We start from the raw sequence: 25,979 nt of genomic DNA, 5'->3' as shown, positions 1-25,979 counted from the left end.
TGCATAATATAACATATATTGAAGCTCAAGCCATATTTTAGATCAGATATTTTAGTTATCCATTAAAGGGCAAATATTGATTCTGGCTAGAATCCTGTGACGTGAGGCCAAGTTAAAATGAAGTCCTTATAGAATATGAGGCCCTAATGTTCCATCGTAGAATGGACCAAAGTTGCATTTAGCTGTGCGCCCTATGTACAGGTGTGGCCAAAAGAATATCCAGCATATAATGATAATTCCTCAAAATAGCTTCCCAGTCTCCAATAACCTGTGACCTAAGGACTTGAATCTGGAAATACTTGTATTTAACAGCCCTTTGAGAATTTCTCTTCCATGAGGTTGTTGCTGCCCTTTGAAAGCTTCTCAGCTTTCAGTACCACAGTGTCCTGCAGGGTTTTGCTTGAGCTGGTTAGATACTTTTAGCATGAATCAATTAGCTATGGCTCCTCTTGCTTCTAACATGGCAGTTCTTCATTTATGTAACACTTGGAATGATAAAATTCTAGTCCAAATCATTAGCTCCCCATTTGAAACACTTTTATATATGGACCGTTGTTTACAGAATGTAAACATATAATTTACCTTTGGGATCGGAGTACTGCTGATACACTTAACCCATCCTTGTCTATCAGACCTTCCAGCACCTTTCCATGCCAAGCAGGACCATTTTATTGCCTAAGCGGCAACAAGATGTTGACTAGTTCGTAGAATGGTTTGGTTTGGAAGGGGCCTTTGAAGATCTTCTAGTGCAGCCCCCAAGTTGTTCCAGCAGATCTTATTTTTTAGGGAAAGGCAGAAGTCTGAAAACACACAATGTGCACTTTAATTAGAGCCCATTGATCCACTCTCTTTATCACACTGAGCCCATTGATCTGACCCTCGGTGACACTGCAATGAATGTCCAGCCTCTCAGCCATCAAATCTCTTTTCAGGGCTCTGTTAACATGCTGCATTCCTGCTGCAGTTCCGCTGCAGTTCCTGCTGTCTTCTCTACACCTTGATCTGTATATCAGGCCAAAGCTCTGGTGCTGCCAAAATCAACTTAAAACCTACCAACACAGACAGGTTTTTTTGGCACTGTTTGCCAAATTTGGGTATTCAAAATCTCCTCTCTCCAGATTATTTGGGAAAAACCCATCATGTTCTCCCCAGATTAACCACGCATGTTACCATATTCACTTGTAGTCAAAGTAGGAAGCTTAATTGCTCTTAATTATCTCATGTCTGATGAACATTGCCAGCAGCCATGTTAAAAATGATGAAATCAGAATAAACACCTGAAGATGCAGATTGTGTGTTAGCTGTCCTTTGAGCCATCATTAAAAACAAATAGAACCCTTTGTATTTCCTCTGGAGTCTATTTCTCAGTCAGGTCAAAGAGACAATGTTAAATGATTCAGCTGCAGCTACTTCAGGATCTTTTTCTGCAAAGGGCTAGGAAGGGAGGAGTTAAGAATGCACTGACACAAATAACCCATACATAGGTGACCTGTAGCTGCTTCTGTTGCTCATGATTATGCATCAACAGGGACTTTCAGCCAGCAGAAGGGAAGAAAAAGGAATGGAAAAGTCTAAACCAGCTTTAGCTGATGTGTTGGAAAAATCAATGCTTGCTGCCGACAGACTGGAACATAAAGACCTGATCTTTACCTGTGCAGGGACTGTCTATGCCAGTACTCTGCATGCCTGAAGTATTCCAAGCTATGGAGTCCTCTGAAGCCAGAAGAGATGATGTTATCCTGGAAAGCTTTCCTATATCGGGTATGTTTTTCTTGCTCCACAAAGGAGTTTGCCATAATAGTGCTGATAATCAGAACTGGTATAATAGCAGTGATAACAATAGCAACAGTAACAACACAACAATAATAGTAATTGCTGCTACTAATGTAATTATGGTGTTGCATTTAAAACTATGAAATATTTATTTTATGTTTTACATGAACGAGAATCGAAAGTGACATTCCTATTTGCAAATAAAAAAACAAAATACAAACTTTGTCATAAAACTAATTTATTTTCGTGTGTAATACTGTATGTTGTAGACTTTTTCTCTCCCTTTTCTATAAACTATATGAAATATTTCCACACTACAAAAATACAAATCTTTGCATTTTTTGTCTTAGGAAACCATAGACTCCACAGGAACTCAGACTGGAAAGGGACATGCACATAGATATCAGGTATATCCAGAGTTATCAGAATTAAGTGAATAAACATTTTGAAGGACATCTGGTTTTCCAGAATGTAAAATGCTATCCTTCATTTTTCTAATTGCTCAATATAGGCTATCCCACAGCCAAAACATCTTTCCAGTATATGTGTGTGTATGAAGTCAGTGTAACAAAAACCTGTGCAAGGCCTCAGGGAGAGGAAGGTGATATTTAATTTACAAAAATCCTCAAGGTAAGTTTATTCTATCTATTTGCATTCATTCTCTCATACCTATATACTTTCAAGCAGCAAGATGTTTGTATTTGAATGGTACAGCCAGGGACATAGAGGATAAATTGAGTTCTTATTGTATATCTTGGGTCGTTCTTGATTAGCAGTGGCAAACTAGTTTTTGGACAGTTCTTTTTTACCCCATAATGGGTGATGACTAGTTCAGTGTGATACTTTGGGTCCCAAATTTTGCTTACTTCAGCCTTATATTTGTTAGACAAGTCTTCTGAATGCCATAATCTTGTTGATACCTTCCTGTTGTCACAATGCAGGGTCTTCTGCCAACAAGTTGTGGTGCTGTGTTCTTATCAGAACACAGGCCTCCTGGGCTTGAAATAAGCACCACGTTCCTCAATTACATTGCTGTGAACAGTCTCCTTCCTTATTCATACGGGTTATCCTCTTAAACCTTGTCCTACTGTTCCTCCTGGTGCCTTCAGACATGCATCCCATTCATACTGCACTTAAACCAGTTTTAACTTTGTTGTTATACTTCCTGACATGAGTACTTTAAAGTTGGAATGATTTACAACTGCTCATATAAATACTGGATCTGACAAAAGGGAAAATTCAAGCTTATGATAATTCCACTGACCAGGAGTTGTGCTGGGGTCAGTTTGAGCGAAGATGTATTTTGGCAAGCAACGAAGAGGATCGGCTAGAGAACTTAATTTGAGGGAAACACAAGGTATTTCCTTATGGGTTTTACTAATATTCCTATGCAATCCATAAATAACTCTTTTTTTACTCTGTGATGTACTGGTCAACATCCTTCTTAAAATCATCTTGTTAATTAGCAGTAAGAGAAAGAACTAAGGAAGCTTGTTTGGAAAAATGGTCAATGTTTTTTACCTCTTCTTATTTCATGGTTTAATACAAGTCCAGTAAAATAGTTCCTCCTGTTCCTCTACCAGAGCAGAAGAGGCCTCAACTACTTCTTTATAGGCTTCAGCAATATTTTAAGTACCGCAGACCAGGCATATTTCTGGGTACTTGCCAACATTTCTGTAAGTTTTGTTTTCCTAATGAGATGTCACTGGTAGCATTCATGTACCATTTCATACATTGCATAGAAGACTTTTTCATAGATTTTTCAAAGCAATTCTGCTCTTTATGCTTCCAGGGACAAGCTGATTTAGACAAATATTAGGTGACTTCATAGCAACAGCTGCAAAAAAATCAACAAAAATGAAACAAATCATTCAGAAAGATGTGCTAGAAGAATTTATCTACCTTGAAACTGGATATCCTGAGAAATACAAGGTTGACACTTAAACTTATATGTCATTTCTCAACTAAACATGTGACATATGGTATACATCCTTCCGGAGTAAGGACTATGGACAACTGCAGGGACTCCCTAATCATGTAGCCCTGTAAGGAGAAAAAGATTCAGAAGAATTGTGTGAGACACTCCAAAATTCAGTCCAGTTTTGTTCTGTAGAGCTTATAAAGGAGACATTTTATGCAAAGATAAACAAAAAGACTATATAATGCAAGATGAAATGCTGGACATAGTCCCATAAGGAACTTCTGTTTTACCTCCAGCAAGCCAGTTCAATTTGCTACTGCCTTGCTGCTTTCTGATGTCCAGCATCTGTATGACTAGTTCAGGTTTCTGTGCACTGTGTGGCTAATATGCTTTATTACAAATGCAGAACGACAAGCCCCAGGGACAAGTGGACAGCTCGGTCACCATGTGTGAAAAGACCTTGCTGTAGGAGATGCTCTCAAGGAAGTTAGACACACATAGTGCCAGTCAAAAACTTCTGCTATTGTATTGTCAGAGTTCAGATCCATGGTCAGGACTTTTGGAGGTATTTCCTTTTTCTCCTTCTTTCTGCATTGTTCCAACTTTTCTCCTTCCCAGCCTAATCTCAGCTTCTTTCTCATGTTCCTTCTCTCTTAGCCTCCACAGGCTTCTCCGCTTTGACTCCAAAAGGATGAATCATTCTCACCTCACCCACCAAGATCCCACCCATTACATTTGAATTTCTCTCATCACATAAAGAAGAAACATGAACTCATATTTTGAAGTGGGAGAAAAATTGTCTTCTGATCCTAAACAATTGTTATTAAGAGCTTTTAGGTTAAGGTTACTGAAAAGAGATGGTACTTGGTCCCAGGAAAAAGCTCAACAATTTATCCTCTTTCAGCTGAAAATTTTGCTAAGGATTTTGAAACTCTTCTGCTGATGCAAAAGGGTTTCAAAATATTATGTTAATTATGCTTTCTACTTTCTCTCTTCTTTGAATTTAATTAATGTAGGTGAAGAAATTACCCCTAAGAAGACTTTTATGCACCTGTATGGCTCCTCAAAATTTATGTGAGTTCATTTACAAGAATAAAGCTAAAGTGAGTGCTGCCTTCAGCGGATTTTCAAGCCAATTGACATTTTTTTTAGTAGTCTCCTACTGGGACCATTTATTTATGGTGTTGCAAGAGGCTGGACTCTGAGTCCAAGCCATCCTGAAAAGTACACTAGCATCTTACTCAAATATAACTCTTCTTGGTCTTTTATTGTTTTGTTCCGATTTTGGCTGGGACAGAGTTACTTTTTTTCCTAGTAGCTGGTGCAGTGCTGTGTTTTGGATTCAGTATAGGAATAATGTTGATAGCACACTGATGTTTTTTAGTGGTTACTAAGTAATTTTTATACTAAGTCAAGGACTTCCCAGTTTCCCAGGCCCTGCCAGCAAGAGGGCTGGAGGGGCACAAGAAATTGGGAGGGGACCCAGCCAGGACAGCTGACCCAAACTGGCCAGAGGGGTATTCCATACCATATGACCACATGTTTAGTATATAAACTGGGGGATGTTGGCTGGGGAGGGGCAGAATCTCTGCTGAGGGACTGGCTGGGAAGTGAGTGGTAAGTAATTGTATTGCGCATCACTTGTTTTGATTTTTTTTTCCCCCCTTGAGTTTGATTTCTCTTTCTTTTTTTTGTTGTTATCCCTTTCCCATTATTATCATCGTCATTATTAGTATATTTTAATTCATTTCAATTATTGAATGGTTCTCATCTCATGGTTTTACTTGATTTTTTTTCTGATTCTCTTCCCCATCCATCAGGGGAGAAGGGGAAGTGAGTGAGTGGCTGCGTGGTATTTATTTGCTGCTGGGGTTAAACCACAACAGTTTTATCTGGTCTGCTTTAATAGAATCACTGTTCACCATAAATATACTTAGATTCTATATAATTGATTTACATCTACCTCACAAATATATTTTAAAAACTTTCCTCAAGGTGAAAGACAGTGAAGTAATTTGAACTCTGCCTATAATGTGAGATCAGGACTTCAAGATTAATGTACATGGTCCAAGAAATGTTTTCTGTGGTAGTTAAAATGACCATTGTTATTTTTCCACTATGGCCCTTTCCTAATACCTGCCTATGTATTTTAACATATATCTTTCAGATACCACTATTACTCTGAAATCCAAAAGATTTTGTGATATTTTATTATCTTCCCGTAGTCGTTTTCTATCGTATGAATCCTGGGACAGTTTCTTCAAAGACTTCACAGCTGTAAAAGGTATTGTATTCTTTCTTAATGGATATATTCACTCGTGGTTACTGGTGTTTCACTGTCTTGAGCACCAGTGTAGAACAGTCTCTAACACAAACACTATCTTGCCTTCAAAGTTCCCTTTTCATAAATTGCTCTTCAGTTGTTTCAGCTGAAAACTCTAGCCAGTAAGGGAGCCTGCACTACTCAGCATGGCTTTTGATTATTAAAGGGTATTTGTCCATTATTTTCAAACATGAAAGTAATACTGGCATTTAATAACATCATGGTTAAGAATAAGAAAACAATGATAACAGCAGTGATAATAAAAAAACTCAGGTAAACAAGTATTTGCTTGTTTAACTCTATTTTATGACTGAAGTGCGATAGTTATTTCCAAAACAATGTATCCAGTGGATCAAATTGCCATAGTTATTCCTTAGAATAACAATCTGAGCTAATCATCTTGGCTGTATTTCCTAAACAGTCAAGAGGCTTTAATTTCTAAAGCTTTTTCTTGTAGAAGAAGAGCATGATTTTGCCTGGAAAGGAGCTCTGTCTGTAGTTCCAATGCATGTTTGAGATTGGAAAGTATGCACTCAGTCTTCAATAACATTTCGTCATCAAATTATTACCTTATTACATGCTTTGCTTTTACCTAGTGCTGTGGGGGTCCTATTTCAACTGTCTTGCTGAATGGAACACGCATGAGTTCATCACTGTTTCTGTAAATGCACCGGGCTCATTATCACAGGACTATAGCCATACAGAGTCCCATTTGAGTAATCAGTTGAATTAGCCCTGGGAACATCTGTGTGTATCCCTGTCTTTACCTTGTCATCAACATGGTGCAAAAAGAGATACCCTGAGAACTGGAAGGCTAGAGGGAGGAAATGCTGTGTTTCCTTGGGTATCATCTGGTGCATTTATTTTTTCCTAACAGAATACATATTTAGCAATGAAAAATATCATTGAATATTTTTTTGATTCCCTTTGAATGAAGAAGACATTTGTGCTGTGTAGAGAGAAGTAACTTCCAATCTGTGACAAAGACCTCTAAGGACACTCATGGAGTGTTTGGTGATGTTCTCTTCTATAAAGGTGAATTTTCAGCTTTTCTGAAGACATTCTCAGCCTTCCTATTGTTAGGTGTGCTATTACCAGCTTCATAAGCAAAATTTTGCTTCCATAAGTATTAGATGATTGCTCACATCACATTGTACAATGGTGAAAAATTCAATAGTTTTCCCAGCTTTAAGGGTTATTTTCAGAACTGTCTTGCAACTGGCTTTGCACACAGCTTTTTGGACAACTTTCCTCTTTTAAAATTGTGTGCATCTCACTCGCCAGAAACTCACCTAAGATGGGGGATGACAGGGAGCTGGTGATGTAGTTCACTCCTCCTCTGTGGCTAAAAGAACATTAGATATTAGATGACAGCATGACAGACCTTGTCCAGCCATTAAGATCATTAAGTCCTTCTTCCAAAGAAATATTTGCTTTTTTTTTTTCTTCTTTTCTTTGAAAAAGCCTATGGGAGCTTTTTGAGGAGCTATTGGCTTTCTGGAAAGAAAATATTTCGTTATTTCTAAGTATCTGTAAGCCTTTTCCTCCAGACCTTTGGTGCCATCTTGTAGTGAAGTAACTCTAAAGTTGCAGCCTTTGTGCAGGAATAACTAAGCAGCTGGTGCATAGCTCTTGAAATGCAATTGCCAGCCAGCTGGTCTATTAAGGTGAATAAAAAATGAGGCTAGTTAACTTTATTTGGCCCATATAACAACCCAGGAGTTGGTCTGTGGCTTTTCACTCATCCCTGCCCCACAACTGTTACATCTGTTGGGTAAGTGAAGCAGTAAGCTGGCCGCAGATTGACCTCACCCAGCGGATCTCTGCAGACAAGCAGAACTGCTCGACTTTGGAAAGGAATCCAATCCAATAATAATTTTAAAAAGCAAAGAAAACCACTTCACTTTTACCATATATAGAGATATAAATGCTTCTTGAAGAAAATAAATATGTTGAATACTAAACCCTGTGCATTACATCTTATAGTGTCAATAAGGGTTCTTTGTAGGTGGTATTAGCAGCTGGAGGAATCTTTCAGGAAAACAGCTTGAAGCTAAAGAAAATGTACAAGGAACTTTTAGCAGCAACCACTCCAGGTTAAAATATGATGTGTGTTTCAAAGCCCTAGAGATAAAACAGAGCTGTTAAAGCAATCATTCCCTGAACTCTGAGCAGGAACGCAGTTGCATTATACACAGGACAAAAGTCGATGTTGCAGGTAAGTGTTGTAATATTCAGACTACAGCTGCCTTTATAGTGATTGCAATGTATATCAGACATTAATGCTAAATGTAAGACCTTTGGCATACTGTTACTGAACAGTATTATAATTAATCACATACAAAGGAATCCAACAGCCCAGCTGCACAATATGCCTTCTTAAAGGAATATTCTATTTCCCCTTTTATTAATGAATTCTCTTAGTCTTTCTGGAGTACTTAAGTGCATTTGAAACCTAAAGACCTTTCTGAAGACTATCAATTCAGGTAACTTCCTGGCAAAAATATTCCTGCCACAGTTAAGCTCTCATCCAATTATGATTCAAATAAATGCAAAATTTTCAATGACTTAATTAACATTTGAATTAATTCTGCATTAAACACTGATGATAAAGAAGATCTTAACACATCAGTAATTCAATCTGTTTAAAGTATAGTTATCTTTTTATAGGCAGAATATCAACCTCTGTCTCAATAGCTTTGGGTAATTTTGATGCATATCTACTAGAAAAGTTTGGTCTGTAAATTATCTGCCAGGCCTTGTACTTTTTTGCAAGTCTGCGTCAGCAGGAATCTGAATTTTATTAACACATAACATGACAGCTTGAGCTTCTTGTTTTCTTTTTTTTAGCCTAATAAAAATGGTTGTCATAAACTAAACAGATCATGTTTATGTGTGTCATTCCTAGATGCTGCTGTTCTTGTTGGTTTCGTCACAATACAATAAAGCTACATTTTACAGCTGCCTTTGCTTCATGGATTTCTAACAAGTCACAGACCTGCCTTGCTGTAAGGTTCGTTCCTGGTCAGAGAAGCAAGAGGTAGACCCTTAGCCATAATTTTGCTGGCTACATCACTGAGTGGTGTAATTTAGTTACCTACAGGTAACAACTTTTTGATAATTTTGGGAATATTGTAATCACTAGTGATTGCTTTACCTGTTAATCCACTGCTGTAAGGAACTGACTGGGCACAGATGTTTATTTACCTGACTGGTATGAATGTGGAAAAATGATGGGTAGATGTCCCGGCTTTGGACTTGGGTCTTGGGTATTTTTTTCTCTGTCTAGGTCTGCTCTGAAGTCAAAAGTGAAGTACTGGTCCCAGACTTTGAGACTTTCACCCCCTGGAGTTCAAGGCAATTCACTATACTGTGTCTGTGATAGACAGATGGTTTCTGTGGGAGGGATGTGTCTTTGCTCTGACTGTGGAAGTCTGCTGAGGTCTGCTCAGGGTGTTGGTCTCTGTGACTCTCACAGAAGCTCAGAGGAAACTTCCTAGTTAAGCTTCAGCTACTCTTCCACAAGCACACCCCTGCCTGGGCGCAGCAAGGCTTGTAACAGCTGCTTGTGCTGTGAAGTCAGTGTGCTGACCCAAAGGACATCTCGTGTCCACCTGCTTTTCTGAGGTCCTCACGCACATTGGAGTCAATGCATATGCCACCTCTGGACCATCTTTGCAGCCTTATGCACCTGACAGAACTCAACACCTCCCATGCTCATGCAGTGATTGAGCAGCACCATATTCCTCCAGACCAGGGGTAAAGGCTGTGAGACAGATTTTTTCTCTCCTACTGTTGCAGACCATGGTAAGACAAGGCTCTTAAAAACCTTCTCTGAATATGGGAACTCTGTCTTGCCTATGGTCCCAGGAATGCTTTTCTTCCACTGGTTCTTAAGCAGCAACGGAAGAAAATTGCATAGTTCAGACATGGGAGCACAGAAACTTAGCCAAATAAACCCCCAAACAAACCAACTTTTAACTGTCCAGACTAAGAAAGAATGCTTCCAAGCAATGTGCAATGCACTTACGCAGGTTTTCTTCTGCAGTAGTTAGTTCCCCACACAGCACATGACAGCTTTTGCTGCCTGCTCTTTGCAGATGTTGCATTAACATCTGTGTGGAGTAAATACAATTCATTTCTACCACTTTTCCTCCACGGTATGTGTCACCTTGACTGGAGATCACTCTACTCTTTTCCAAGTCAGCAGCTACCAAAAGTTAGTAGGAACGCAGCTGGGAAAAAAGGTAAGTGTGGGGGTTAAAACCTAATGAGTGAAACAGTAGTTTCCCACAATATGATCTGGTCTGTCTATAACAAGGCCCTCACAAAAGAGTTGTGCTATTCAATCTGGACTTCTTTGTATGATTTAATGATCATTCTTATTCTAGGTGTCCTTCAAGTAAAATCCATTTATAACCTTAAACCTGAAGGATGTCATTGATTCATTGAGGAACAGGGTGACCCATCAGAGCTAGTCTCAGTGGCCTCTGGTCAATTGGCCTCACTCCTTTCTGTAGGTATTCAAGGATCCCAGTTACCAAACAGCTTTTGCTGCTGATCACAAGACAGAGACTAAGTGTGGGAACAGCACTGGAACTAATCAGGAGTAAAAAATAATTTACTAACTTGGCACTCTACACTAACAGGAGCCTTTCTGTTGTCTTGGCGTACTGACTTTTAAATCCTGGTAATTTTGATAAAGGCTGCAGTTACAGCTGTTACAAAATTGCTATTAAATATGGGAAACACAAGTTTCAAGCTATATGGTGAGATAGATTTGAAACTGGACCAGACCCAGGTGTCTACACATTCTTACCATCATGAAGGACTCTTTCATTTCTGGCTGAAGCTAGTGGGGGAGACAAAGTAAGGCCTGGAAAGACTGAACTTTGGAAGGAGTTAATGAATGTTCTCACTGGTATATCAAGGAAAATGCCATCAGTTTAAGAATACTTTAAATTAGGATGGTGCAAATTGCAGGTATTTGGGAGTTTTGTCATTAACTATCTGTTTTTGCTCTTCGAAGGCCTCAACAGTGGGGTTAGGCACAGCTTAAGTCTGATTATATGGCTATCAGAAGACATACTGGGAAGCCCAATACTGATGCAGTGGCTTTGTTAGCCTGTGTCTTGCAGGGCTTGAATTGCCTGGTTGACATCAGCTTGGTCCCTGAGGAAGTGGTTAGGTTTCTCTGCACTAGAGTCTCCATGTGCTGCTTCTAGGAAAAATTGTTTGCTAAGGCTCAGTGCAGTGCAAACGCTGGAGCCAGCCTGGGTCCAGTGCTGCACGCAGAGCACCATCAAATGCATCACAGACATCTGGAGAAGCTCTGCATGGAGCCATCTTGTGTTTCTCAGGGTTTGTTAGATGTGATGCTACCAAAAAGAGCTATGCTGCTAAGTTCACCCTGGAAAAAGCAGAAGAGCGCTTATCATACAGTGATGCCTGAGCTTTTAACTCTCAGTTCCGCACTAGCTACTGTTAATGTTCAGTCTGCTAAACTGCCCACAGATAGTTGTGAACTGTGTATTTCTAGGGAAGAGATGCTGAAATTATTATTTCCCCTCTATTCCCTTACATCAACTCACCTCTCCTGTACTGTCATCTCCGTACCCTATGAGGGTAAGAGGGTATAGATACAAAGTTCTATCTCCCCATCCTGTGTCCCTGCCTTGCTTCCAGCAGTACACACCGCAGCCCATGCCTTCCTCCACACCACACCACACTGAGCTCAGTCAGCTCACTTAGTCCTTCAGAGGGCAGCAGGAGGTGAAAGAAAGTGGTAGATCATGGGCCAAGAGTAAATACACTGTTGTTGCTGGTGTCCACATCGGTCTGGTAGCCAGCTAGTCAGCATGTGAATTAGCCCACAGGCCATTAGCTGCCAATTCTTTATACTTTCTGAAGGATTAATTTACAGTATCATGACTGGGACTCAACAAAAGCCATGGAGAAATATATTTTGAAAAAGATCAGAGAAAAACACTCTGCAGTTCTTTTTGCATGACTTTCCAGTCCTAATACTACAATATTTGAATAAAACTAAATGTCTTTGGTAAGTGAAAAAACAGGTAAAATATGGTCTTCAGACAAGAAATTAAATTATCTTCTCTGTGAATATACCTGATTTTGATTTTATGCTTAAGACCTAAGCTGCATGCTTCCAGCTCCTATAGGAATATATCCACTGATGTCACATATGCCCTGCTGAGCGAGTTGCATTTGCTTTGGTAATCATGATTTGTGCATTCAAATTCATATACTGAAAATTAAAAAGTCATTTTTATTTTTTTTGCAAAGACTGTGACAGGATTAATTTTTTAATGCATCTGGATAACCTGTTTCAAGACACATTTTTAATCAGCTTTATTTAGTGTACTTTACATTTGCATTCTATACTTGACCTCATTTGTATTGCCGCAATACATTTTGTGTGACTCAATTACTTCTGTACTAAAGGCTCCCGAGCTTTGCCTATTTCAGGGGCATAGACTATAACAGGATTAACAACAGGTTTGCTGGAAATCAGACATTTAGTGCATTTGCAAGAATCAGAAAATCCTCCATAACATCAAGGAGTGGTTTGTTTGGGACTTTCTTCTTGGCTCCCTCCTTTCTTTTTCCACCCCTCCTCTTTTAATGTCAGGTTGTATAGATGCACAATGAGGCAACAGGTGACTTCTTGAGGTCACTGGCCTCCAAATGGACATTTATTTGGTAACAAAGTTCTAGTCAGACTTCCAAATTTTTAAATTAATTTCACCAATAAGGTTGGGAAAGATCAGGTAAAACCAACAAGTAAGGAAATAAATCTCTTTTGCTGGTGGTTTGAGGAGTCTGTTAACATACAGCTGACTTCTTCAGGTTAGTATAAGAAGATGATTTCTCCAGCATTGTGCCATGAAATTCTCTGTATTTACTGGCATGTTTTTTTGTTATTACCTAGTGGAGTATTAACAAGAGGGAAAGGGCAGTTAACCTTTGCATCTGTACCTTGGCAACTAGCCAATACGTTAATAGAGATGATGAAAGCTGTGGAAAATTGCTGATTTCCTACCTTGTTCCAGAGAGGGGATTAAGAGAGTGGAAACTTGTCAGAGACAGCAAAGCTAATGCTGAAATTCAGAAGAGATATATGGGAAATTTTGGGCAGCAGAAAAACAGAGCTGAGTATACTACTGGTCTAATCTGATGTTGTGACCAGCTTTGTCCGGGTCAGCGATTGTCACAAAGAAAGCTTTACAATTCAGGAGGAAAACAAAAGGTGAAGGAGGATCCTAGAAAATTTTACAACAGATTAGACCCCAGATCAAACACTTTTTTTTAGAGGAGTCCAGAAAATGAGCCCAGATCCTGTACTGAGGATTAATTATTTTTAATCTCTGTTTCAGTATTTCCTGTATTTTTAAGTAAATTACAATAGTGTCATGCAAGTTGGTAAATAATTTGTTTTATGGTAGTTCTATCACACCTGTCATGTACTCCTGACAAGTCCTGTGCGATCATGAAAAGCTCTTCACCTGTGTTCCTTAATATGCTTGTACCCCAGGCAGCAACCTCTGCCAGTCTTCAAAAGGTACTCCAGCACCCATCATCTTGATGGGTCACCTTTTCTCCAGGACACTGGGGCTAAAGCTCACCTGGGACAGCCCTAGAAGGGGCCCAGACTGGGTGTCCCTTTGTCTGAGTCCTTAACCTGGGTTCCTGCCTGTCTTTGTCTCTCTGTGCCCCTCTGGGCTTGTGTAGACAGGCTTTTGGTGGGCTGATGGCTACTGTGGTGGGCCTGGGAGTATCTGGGCAGGGTGTTATTTGGGCTTCCACTCCATTGTTTCTCTGTGCTCCTTTGTGGGTATGCAAAATTTTAGAACATAACCAAGACATCTTATCATCCTGTTCTCTGTTTGAAGGCTTTGACTCCCCTCTGATCAGGCACATCCTAAATTATCCAGAGGGAAAAATGCCACATATGGTGTTTCCATTGTAGAGCCAATTCTACTTTAAGCCCTACTTTTCATGGATTCATTCATAGGGTCCCAGGGAATGTCCCTCCACTGAAGTCTGGGGTTTTTTTGCAGATGGATGATCAGTGGGCTTTTAGGGTACTTCCATGAACGGATCAGTCTTAATGGATCTTAAATCTTATTGGGTCATTTTGGAGGACTAATTTATGGAAGCCTTCTCCAGAGTCTGAGATTAATGCAGGTCATAGGAATAGTTATAGAAACCCACCTCTTCCCATTTACCACATGAAAGCACAAGGTTTGAGGATATTTCTTTGTTGTTTCATTTAACAGGAATAGATCTGCATAGGCAGATCAGTCCACTAAGCAACTGTCAGCTGGCAGTGTCCTGCAGCTATCACAGAAAAGGTCACCAACCTCTTTCTGCAAAGCTCCAAAATCAGGAAAGACCAGGTCTGATAAGTATGGGAAGTCAGAAACCTTTAGAGGCATTGTGGTGGCTTGAACAACAAATACCATTAATCTGGAGATTACCAAATCCTTTAATCTGTTTATAATCTCCTTGTTTTTAAAGCTGCTTCTTAGAAACTTTAAATGAACTGGTGTTTTCCATCGGTCTCTAGGTTCAGTATTTGGCAGGATCAGAGAGTCTTCTTGGTGTAACATGTATGGTGCAAGACATTCCTCCTATCTCCTGGCTCAGGTGTCATGGCAGATGACTGTATCAAAGGCTCACATTATTAAATCTTGATCCTGCTGTTTTGTTAACAGGAAATTTAACTCCCCTCAAAATCCCTCCTCATGACTTATGTCTTCTAATTGGTTTTTCTACACTAATACTGTTTTTTTTTTTAGTTCCTAAGTTTAAAACATGCCTCCAAGGAATAATTGCCCTGATCGCCCTCTCTGGCAAAATGACACTGGAAATCCTTTGTATTTTCTCTATCAAAGTTTCTTTGGATTATTCTGCAGTGAGTGAAACGTGGGAGTGAAATGAGCTCTCTTTTCTATCATGCAAATCCTATTCCAACACTATGCTATTGCATGAGATACATTAATAATTCACATACCAATTCCCCTCTTTTTCCTTCCTTAGGGAATGAGGGTGAGGGACAAACATATCAAAATAATTTTGGCAACCTGCCTCAGACGCAGCAGCAAGCTTGAAGCCCCAGGCACAGGGGTGAGCCAGGGAGGGTTAGTTACTTGTAAAGCATTTTAAAAGCCTCCAGCCATGGGCTCTGAGGGAGAGGAAGGATCCAGGCTGAAAAACACTTCACTATGGAGACACCAGACCAGCTCTCTGCTCTGCCGAATTTCTGAATTGATGCCCGGCCAGTGCATTAGGTCCTGTGCAGCCACCTCTGCTGTGCGGTGCGTAGGAGAAGGCTGTGCAGGTCTGTGGCTACTGCCCACCCCTTAACTGCTGCAGTGCCCAGGGGTGAGGTGGCATCCTTGCAAGCTCCCCAGCTGGTCTGCCTCAGCCCACCCTCTGTCTCCAGGATCAGCTCTCCCAGAACACGGCTGCATTATACCAGTAACAGTCTTGCAAGTCCACAGCTCATCTCAGTCCTCACCCCTCCCCACTTAGAAGAGAGAAGAAAAACTGTTTTTAGGGCTGTCAGTCTGGAATCTCTCACAAGAAAAACTCTCTGTGCCACCCCCACCCCAAATCTTGAGACCATGCCTTTTTTTACTGAATCATTTTAATCACAACTGAGAAAAATACTACGTAAGAAAAACTCTCTACACCACTCCCACCCCAAATTTTGTGTATTGCCTCAACACTGGGTTTTTTTTTTTTGCCAGCAGGTAAAAATACCAATTAAACACTTTTTCTTAGCTTCAGTCCATGACAGTTCAATGCACCTGCTGTGCATTATAAATGCTCATCATTGTAGCTGAGGTTATATTATGACCAATGCAGTAATGACTGATCAGTTGTTAAACAACAATTGAGCTCATTAAGGAAAGAACACATATAGATGAGTCATCTTTGTGTAACTACTAGAAAACTGGAACTCTGTACTGCGGTCCAAACAATGGTCAAAGAGTGTGTGTGTTCATGTGCCCTCCTGGGCACCAGCTGGAGGGAGCAGTCAGCCATCCTCGTGGCATGGTTCACAGCTCAGTTGCTAGTGCACCGAGTATTTTCTCTCCCAATTGCAACGTGGTTTTGATCCCATTTGGGTGAGTATGATGAGTAATATAACAAAAAAACAAAAGGTCCCAGCAGAGCGAGTACTGGGAAGAGCACAATTGCTATGAGAAATGTGATCATGCTGCTTTAACACCAGCCTGCAATTCATGTAGTTGTATTTTGATATAATTTTTTACAAACTCTGTGCTGTAATCACAGATTTTTTGGCATGGTATTTTGAAGTTAGTTAAGCCCTTTAACCTAGAATGCAATTGTGTTTTCTTGTTTGCTTATATTCAACTTCTGCTGATTTCAAAAGGGTGAAATCACTTAAGGTCTTTGACTGGAGGTGTGTATTTCTGTATGGTTTCAGAAAGAGTAGTAAATTATTGCTCAAAGGGTCAAAAACCCCCAAAACAACCTAAACCCTTTTAAAAGGTAACCTGTGGTTCTTTCTGCATAGGATTTCACAGTGTGACGGAGCCTGTGTGTAAGAGAGAGAGAAGAATGGAGAAGTCCAGGAAAAATTTTACTGATTTAGTTGATAAGGCAGTAGCTGCTGCTAACACCCTGCGTCGTGACGAACTGCTTTTTTCTTACAAGGGGATTCTCTACCCAGTTACTTTATGTAGTCCTGAAGTATTCAGAGCCATGGAGTCCCTTGAAGCCAGAAGTGATGATGTCATTTTGGCAGGATACCCTAAATCTGGTGAATATAATTTACTTTCTTCATAAATCAAGTAATGTAATGGCAAATAACAAGGTTTGTACTAAATATATATATAATATATATTATTATATTTAATGCTATATATTTAACTAAATAATAGTATTTAGACTTTTCACAAAATTTTGTAGAATTAATTTTGTTCTGAGAAAGCACAACAAAGTTAATGATGAAGATTTTATATAGGGAATTATTCAAGTGGCTGAGAAAAAGACATCTGATTTTCTTTTCTATAGTATGTAAAGGTTTCTGTTATATTTACTTTTTACAGTTATGAAATTAAATGTACAAATTAGAGATAATTAAAGTACAGTTCTCATACCAGAGATAACTAGACCTCCTGATAGTGCAGGATCTGCTTTCACATTTATATTTGTAAAGTTAATAGCTTTATATTTTCTATACAGAATGGAGCTTTTAGGACCTTCACATGCCACACTGCATATTCTCTTTCTTTTTTTCACATAGATGTCAAGAATATCTGAAATGCATAAGTATCAAAAATTATTTTTGTAACACTTGAAGTGAACACACAGATTTTTGACTATTGGGAAATCAAGGGATTTTTGCTAGGGTTGTGGTCTTTACTACATCTTCACTCCTGCCTGAAAGCACCCTATTTTGTCCCATATTTGAGCTACACATTTGGATTGGATGTGTCTCATATCGATTTTAATGTAGCTTTTTCTCTTCTCTAGTGATTGGATTCACACTGTTTTACAGTAAATAGTCACAGTTGACAGGACTGTAAAGTTTTTGCTTTTTTGTCGTGTTTTATTTTTGAAGAAATGCTATGCACCATAATGCAGTTATTAACACTGTAGTGACAAAGATGTGGGAATCTCTTGTCCAGAAGTCAAGAAATGGTAAACTAAAGATGCAAGTTCTCTATAGGCTCTTTTTTATGTTCTGAAAAAAAAAAAAAAGTGTTATGGAAATGTTACTTTAGAGAAATTTTGCTGATTGGTAAAGAAAATGAGCACATGCAGCACAAATTTCAGATCTAGTCCTGTTCCCCCCTGTGCTGAAGTTCTGCAACCCATCTTTCCTTCCAAGAGAATCCTGTGCAGCATGTCAGAAACCATATATAATAAGTTTTGAGGTATAGGTTTATCACATTAATCCCACTTATATTTGTCACAACAAAAAATTATTATATTAATGCATGTTTTCCTATTTGAATCTTTGTGGTTCTTCTCCTTTAATGGTTAGTTTACAATATACAATTTAATTTCTGATGTACTGAGCCATTAGAGTTGGAGAGATGTATCCTTAAAAAGGCAAAAGCTAGGACCCTGAGAGGTAATTGTCCAGATAGTCAGCTGTGATTGTATCACATAAAAGGAATCCAGGTAACTCACCTACCTCTTGACTTTCCTGGCAAATCCATTTCTGTTTATTCTAAAGGGTTTAAAAAAAAAAAATATCTTTTTTTTTTTTTTTTCCTTTCAGGCACAAACTGGGTAGGTCAAATCTTAGGTGATCTGGTAGCCATATTTGAAAAGAAAACACAGAATGAAGAAAGCAGGGTGAATGATGAAGAACTAGAAGAATTCCCCTACCTTGAAATTGGAGATACTGGGAAATATGAGGTGGGCACAGAATACATATGAAAGCGGTCAAAATTTTGTGCTTCAAATACTGAATATATGGTGTGTGAAAATTCAACTGTTTGATAAGAACTCTCACACTTCTCTGTATGTGGCATCTGGTCAGGATGCTAACGGGTAAATGGACACTTCAGAGGCCTTGAGAGGAGCACATACTCATTAGATGCAGAAGAACTGCAGAAATTCAGTGTAGCATGTTTTCTATTTAAGAAGAGTTTCATGAAATGCCACATACTGAAATACTGGCTTCTGCTGCTTTTACTAGCTCTTCCTTCTCACCCCTTCTCTCTCCTTTTGAGATCCTTCAGCTTTCACATACCCCCATTTAGACTCTGCATCTTACCTTCAGATATGATCGCTTGTCTAACAGAACAAGTTAAATTCATTATCACTGAAGTGATTTAGCAATGGCTAATTTCTTTCCAATTGCTCATTCTCAGGGGCCTTTGAAGATTAGAGCTCCTCAGAGCAGTCCACTAAGATCCCAGGATAACACTTACAAAAAATTAGTACTTCTATCAGCCAATAACTATTGATAAGTTTAGCAAGACAATATTTTATCATAGGCTGATTAAAAGAATAGTTGTATTAACTGAATTGTCTACTTTCTTCCTTCCAATTCTGAAAGCGAATGAACAAACGAGCTTCTCGAAGAATTATGGTTACTCATCTTCTTCCTGAAAATCTTCCCAGCTCTGTCTTCAAAAATAAAGCCAAGGTGAGTGCTGATATTAATGTCTTGAAGAACACACTGACAGATTTTTTTAAGCCAATTTACTTTAAAGCCAAGTACTTTTCTGCCAGTTTTCAGAACCACTCTTATACTTAATGTGCGCAGGGTGGCCATTTCTACATGCTTGTTTAAGTATTACCATTCAACTCACTTAATCTTAGTTTGTCCTTATTGGCACTTTTGTATCAGTCTCCATAAGTGAGATGGGGGTGTGTGTGTGCAATAAATCCTCCAGTAGTAAAATGTATTTTGACACAATTTCCTATGGGATGTATTTTATGGTGTTGTCACAACCACTTTAGCATGTCAAGTTTTGGAGAGAATTTGTATTTTTGTGATTTTTCCCCACTACCTAAAAAACTAATGATGCTTGTATTGAGCAAAATATACTTAGATTCTGCATAATTTGTTTAAAATGCAAAAGATATTTTAATGATTATATGCAATCATCTACACAAGGTACGGAAGCAAAGTGAAATACTTCACCCTCTGAATTTACAGTGAATTTGCTATTTCTGCAAGTACCATACAAGATAGTAGAAGTTCCCCAAACTGAAATTATAAAGTAGACTATTGTTTTCTTCATACTATAGTCTGTTATGTCTTTTATCTTTTTCTAGATATTGTTGCTGACGCGCAATCCAAAAGATTTAGCGACATCTTTTTACCATTTTGCCAATGGCATACCTACTCTTCCCTCCTATGACACCTGGGATGATTTCTTCGTAGATTTCATGACAAAGAAATGTACAGTATATTATTCTGTGTGAATTATTCAAGGCTTTGACTTTGTCTAAAATAATTGCACTTTGTAAATCAGCTTCACTAATATTTTTTGGTTTACAGAACAAAAATGGAGATTAAAGGTTGAAAGTTAGAATTTTCAACTAAAGTTTACTGTACTTGTCTTACTGCCCGAGGATAAGACCTTATCAAAACTGCACTCCCACAAACTACTTTAACTGACACAAACTGCTATTTTCTCTGGAAGAAGCAGTTCCTCCTTATCTTTATCTTGGATCCCCTTCAGCCCGCCTCTCCAATGTCCATTATCTTGTGCCCACGCAGACGTCTAAACACATACACATAAAATTTGATGAGAGAAATGATTTGCACTAACTCTAGTGCATTAAAAAAGAAAGAAAATAATCTCACTAGTTTAAAGGTTCATAAATTCCTCAGTCTGGCATATCACATGGCCAGTAGAAGGGAGGGTTAAGCAAGGTTTTGAACTGGATTAAGGGAGTCAGAGATGGTTTGAGTATTAATAGCTCTTTGGTGGACTCACATCTGTCTTGAAATACTAACATGTTTTACTGTGCCAACTTACAAATTGTTTCATATGCCTGAGACATGTGCAGGTGACAAAACAGCCTGGAGCAAACCCCGATAATTTGCACAAAAGGGTGTAAACTCTGGCATAGACATGATTAATATTGTCCACGGCTGAGGGATCAGTTTAAGGACTAAAACCTGGTTGATTTCATAAGGAGCTTATCTAATCTTCATTTATGCTTCATCTTATTTTTTTTTAATTTTATTTAGTGCCCTGGGGGTGCTACTTTGAATACCTTTCTAAATGGAACAAATATGCGACTTGTGAAAATGTTATGACAATAACTTACGAAGAGCTAAAAGAGGTGAGTTTACCAATAGTTACCAATATTTTATACATCAAAGACCATTTGTTCCTAATCATTTAACCATTATTTTCATGTAGTGTATTCAAATTGTGTGATACTGTATGAGAGAGAATTTTAATATAAGGGAAGGAAAGGTGAAATTCAAACTTAAAAGCCTTTTGAAAAATTTGTTTGTGAAAATGATTCTTGTTTTCTCTTTAGTTGTGATATAAGCCCAAGTCACTGTAAATCAAAATCCTCAATAATTTTTTTTGAGCTTTTATATATTCAACAGTGTAGATTTTCCTCAACTGTCAATGACATGCAATCTTTTGTGATCTATAGGAAGACAGCTCATATATCCTCTGAAATAATTACAGAAAAGAGAAACACTATGTACCACCTCCACTCCTGCATTCACTGCATGAATACTGCATATACGTAGCCAGCAGGGAGATGTAGGGACGTGCAAACACCTCAGAAAACAGTGTAATCTGTTCAAGTGCCATGTGGTATGTTACATTCCTCTTTTCAGAATCCCGTCCTGGGTGTGAAAAACATAGCTGCTTTCTTTGGGATTCCCCTGACTGAGAAAGAGCTTCAGACTGTGGTAGAGAGAAGCAGCTTCCAGTCAATGAAGAAGAACTCACAGAAGACCCATGGGACATTTGGCAATCTTTTCTTTCGCAAAGGTAGGAAGCTCCAAGAGGTCCAAAGGTAGAAATGTCACACAACCAAGAACCTGGGCCACCAAACCTTTGCTTCTTTTTTGCACACATACTAGCATTATAGATTGATGTCAAGCAGGTTATCACTGTTATGCTTGAGAAGACTAGTCAAGGAGCAGTGGTGAGAAGAGGAAGAGACCCAGCAAGGCTCTGGCAGAAGGTTGCAGCTAGCACAGGAGAAGCAACCACACAGAGAAAATTTTAGAGGCCCACACATGACTGGCAGGAGGGAGGAACTGTCACGTGCCTGAACTCCTGTCTCTGCACCAAGATCACTGATGCTCCAGCCATTAGAGGCTTGCTGGAGCAGGCAAAATTGGGTCAAACGCAATCTGAGTGGCATGATAACACTTTTTTAGGAGAGTGTAGGATCTCCAGAAAGGGCCACTGCCAATCCTCTGTTCACACTCACAGGTTAGAAGTAAGTCTAGCATACAAAAATCAGGTACATAAAGAAGGAGAAACTACTATTGTTTGTGTAGTATAGGGGACACAGACATGAGGGGGGCGATCTGGCTGTCAGAATCTATTTCTGAATTTTACTTTAAAGAAGTCACTGGATAAAAACTCAAGCTGCCAAGGAAACAGAAACCCAACTCTGCTTCCTGCCAGATGATTCTTGATCAAGTCCTCATGATCTTCCACCTTGTCAGTCATAACTCACTGGAGTAGAAAGCTGCAGGGAATCAGGACTTTAGGCTGCTTTTTTTGGACAGAGTTCCCTAAAAGGAGTATATTCTTCTGCATTATAGCAGTTTCACAGATTTGTAGCTCCACTGACTTCACGTAATTATATTGCTGCAAAAATGAGTGAAGTTTTATATTGAAAAATGGAACAACTCCATTTAGTGTACAATGGAACAAGAGTGACAGATCTATAGAACAAAACATAATAAAATGTATTGGTTTTCAAGACTTTATTTGTTTCTTCAAAGGTGGTGTCGGTGACTGGAGGAATCTTTTCAGTGAAGATCAGAACGAGAAAATGGACAGAGCCTTTGAAGAACGTTTAGGAGGAACTAAACTGGGAACAAAGTTAAAGTATGACGTGTACTGTAAAGCCTGAGGAGTACTTGAATTTGGTTAGAGCTAGAGCTTTCCAATGCACTCTCAGATTTTGTGAATGCTATATGCCAGAAAATTAGTTCAAATAATCCAAGCACCTTAGAATTACTGTAATAATCCCATTGTAGCAGCCTTTACAGTGACAGTGATGAATAGTGGGCTTTTGTTTTAAAGGCGAGATCTTTGGCTTGCTTTGGCTACACTCATTTGCTGAAGAAGATGGCAACTAACCATATTCAGATAAACTTAACAGTGCTGTTTCTGGAGCTATCACCTGGAAGGAAATGCCCCTTTTCTATTTCTAGACAAACGTAGTCTTTCTAGACTACTTAAATTTATCTAATATGTAGGTTTTTTTTCCAAAAGTGTTTCAAAACAAGCAATATCTTCACAGAAAAGATCACTAGCAAAAATATGGCTCTGGCACAACCTTAACTGATGACAAAGGATATCTTCCCCATGACTTCAGCACAAACTGGGTCAAAATTAGAGGGAGGAGAATGAAGGGGAATGGGGATCAGCATTCTTAGGGATTTTAATCGCTGAATGTAAAATTTCAAGATGGATTCCAGATTATGAGCTGGTGTTAATAGGCAAGATCCTCTCAGAGGCACTGCTTTTATGGAATAATAGAACAGCCCAAATTGGAAGGGACCTCAAAAGATCATCTGGTCCAGCTTTTCCTGGGAAAGGGTGCCTAGATGAGATTATTGCATCTTGAAAACTGTCAGTGATGAGGACTCTTACTACATCCCTTGGGAGGTTGTTCTAGTGAATGGTTGTTCTCTCTGTGAAGAATTTATTTCTTATATTGAGATGAAACCTCTCCTGCTGTGCCTCGCACCCATTGCCTGTTGTATCTGCATGTGGCTCCTTGTGAATAGAAATCCTCCATCCTCTTTGTAGCTGCCCTTTAAATGCTGGAATACTGTGACGAGGTCCTCCCTGAGCCTTCTCATTTTTGTGGCCCTCCTTTGGACCCCCTCCATTCTGTCTGTGTCTTTCTTGAATTGTGGTCACCAGAACTGGATTCAGTACTCCAGGTGCAGCCTGAGAAGTGCTGAGTTATAGAATCATAGAATCATTTAGGTTGGAAAAGACCATTAAGATCATTGAGTTCAATGGTTAACCTAGCACTGCCAAGTCCACCACTAAACCATGTCCCTAAGTGCCATGTCTACACATCTTTTAAATATCTGCACAGATGGTGACTTAACCACTTCCCTGGGCAGCCTGTTCCAGTGCTTGACAGCCCTTGTGGTGAAGAAATTTTTCCTAATATCCAGTTTAAACCTCAGCTGGTGCAACTTGAGGCCATTTCCTCTTGTTCTATTGCTTGTTATTTGGGACTGACACCCACCTCACTGCAACCTCTTTTCAGGTAGTTGTAGTGATCTGTAAGATGTCATGGTTTAACCCTAGCCGGCAACTAGGCACCAGCCAGCCACTTGCTCACTCTTTCCAGGTGGGACGAGGGAGAGAATTGGAAGAGTAAAAGTGAGAAAACTTGTGGGTTGAGATGAAGACAGTTTAATGGGTAAAGCAAAAGCCACATACACAATCAAAGCAAACCAAGGAATTAATTCACCCCTTCCCACCAGCAGGCAGGTGTTCAGCCACCTCCAGGAGATCAAGGCTCCTTCATGCATAAAAATTACTTAGGAAGGAAAATGTCATCACTCCAAACTTCCCCCCTTCCTTCCCCCAGCTTTACATGCTGAGCATGACATCATATGGCACGGACTATGCCTTGGGTCAGTTGGGGTCAGCTGTCCTGGCTGTGTCCCCCCAACTTCTTGTGCACCCCCAGCCTACTTGGTGGTGGGGTGGGCTGAGGAGCAGAAAGGTCCTTGACTCTGTGTCAAGGCAGAAGATGCAATAGCTGATAACATCAGAGAGGTTCTGAAATTATGTGACAGAAGAGGCACAATCTAGATCAACAAATGTATGGCTTCATATGTGGAGATTGCAACTTGCAAATTTGGTTATAGAAATAAAATAAAAATACTGAAAGTAGATCTGTGTTCCTAGAAATTCATACAACAGTGACAAAAGGCATTCAGAGGCAGGGTCAGAATATCTGCCTGTTTACATGGCAGTTGTGAACTTGGTGGCTATAGTGTGCTCATGGTCAAACTGTACGTGCCAGCTGACAGTAAAATTGGGAGGACAATTAAAGCAATATCCTTTAGTGGTGAGTCCTAATCATGTTCAACACTGTTCTTAACACAGTGGGCAGACAGTAAAGTATCATATATGACTGACTTTTCAGTCTGGGGATCAGAACAGAGGGCTGAAAGTACTGGGGTAAAATGGGGAAACAATTCAAAACACCACAACAAATCAAGAAGAAGTTGGCAAACATGAAGTTCAGTAGAGGTAAGTTTAAAATGCTACGTTTAGAAAAGCGAAACCAGAGGCACAAGTAATTAATGGGGGCAAACCAGTCAAGCAGCACTTGGCATGAGAAGACCTGAGGAATCACACTCAGCAAGGGCTAACATGGTGAAAGTGCTGTGTACGAAAAAAGGTCAAATCTTGTTCTGGCCTACAGTGACAGGAGGATCATACCTAAGACACAGGCAATAATTATTACAGCCTATGGTTGCAGGTCAGACTAAACTGGAGAATGCTGTTTAGGGAGGCGGCAGAGAAATTTAAGGAAGTATCTGGCAGGAGGAAGATAAGCATACTTGATGTACTCTAACAATACAGGGGAGGACTAGAAAGTCACATTAAGTCCCTTCTAGATCTGTACTTGTAGGCATCTTGGAATATGGCATTCGATGTTCTTAATGATCCCCTGTCTGGGTTAATTCTTGTTAAATTGTCACCAAACACTCCAGTTTATGAAACGGGCAAGAGTGTACCAAGTCTGACTTCCTTAAGTCATATTTTTTCCCAGATTAGATCCATACCAGATTTTAGAGTTACATTCCGTACTTTCACTGGCTGAATCCTATTGAAATTTCAACTTTTCAGACACTGGTACTGCCTAAGAGCCCTTGCTTGTGGTGAGGCTTTCCAGGCACACTGGGCATTGAGAAGTAAATGTGAGTAGCACATTTACTTTAGCTAAGAAAGGGAAATAATTGATCTTCAAAGGCTGTTAACCTTGCAGCATATTCAGATGAGAAATTATTTAGGTAGTTGTTATTGAGTCTGGGAGCGATCTTTGGAAAGATTGGGTGCTACACTGCTCACAGGGGAAACACAAGCTCTATCAGTAGCTCCTCAGATATCAATTATACTACATTACCACTACTCTATAAAACTAATTAGATTAAAACTAGTTGGAGAACACCTAAACTAAAATAAACAGTAGACACGCCCTTGCTGATCTGATGGAAAACAAGACCATGACCTGTTTCTG

At 39.4% G+C, this 25,979-nt stretch overlaps 1 protein-coding gene across 2 annotated transcripts; it reads left to right on the top strand.

The window, feature by feature from the left end:
- Positions 1 to 16,077: 16,077 nt before the first annotated feature.
- Positions 16,078 to 24,622, top strand: LOC130151747 (sulfotransferase 6B1-like). 2 transcript variants are annotated; one of them, XM_056344406.1, is made up of 9 exons: positions 16,078 to 16,171; positions 16,585 to 16,830; positions 18,301 to 18,440; positions 19,087 to 19,176; positions 19,812 to 19,938; positions 20,737 to 20,831; positions 21,349 to 21,505; positions 22,477 to 22,582; positions 24,315 to 24,622. In XM_056344406.1, the coding sequence occupies exons 2-9, from the start codon at positions 16,629 to 16,631 to the stop codon at positions 24,325 to 24,327; spliced, it is 930 nt and encodes a 309-aa protein (XP_056200381.1). In that variant the 5' UTR covers positions 16,078 to 16,171; positions 16,585 to 16,628; the 3' UTR covers positions 24,328 to 24,622. The 2 variants fall into 2 exon arrangements, with proteins under 2 accessions (XP_056200381.1, XP_056200380.1); XM_056344405.1 differs by having other exon boundaries at positions 22,477 to 24,622.
- Positions 24,623 to 25,979: the final 1,357 nt, after the last annotated feature.

Source organism: Falco biarmicus, chromosome 6, assembly GCF_023638135.1.
Source record: "Falco biarmicus isolate bFalBia1 chromosome 6, bFalBia1.pri, whole genome shotgun sequence".
NCBI classification, from domain to species: Eukaryota; Metazoa; Chordata; class Aves; order Falconiformes; family Falconidae; genus Falco; species Falco biarmicus.
This window is presented reverse-complemented; position numbering and strand designations above follow the sequence as displayed.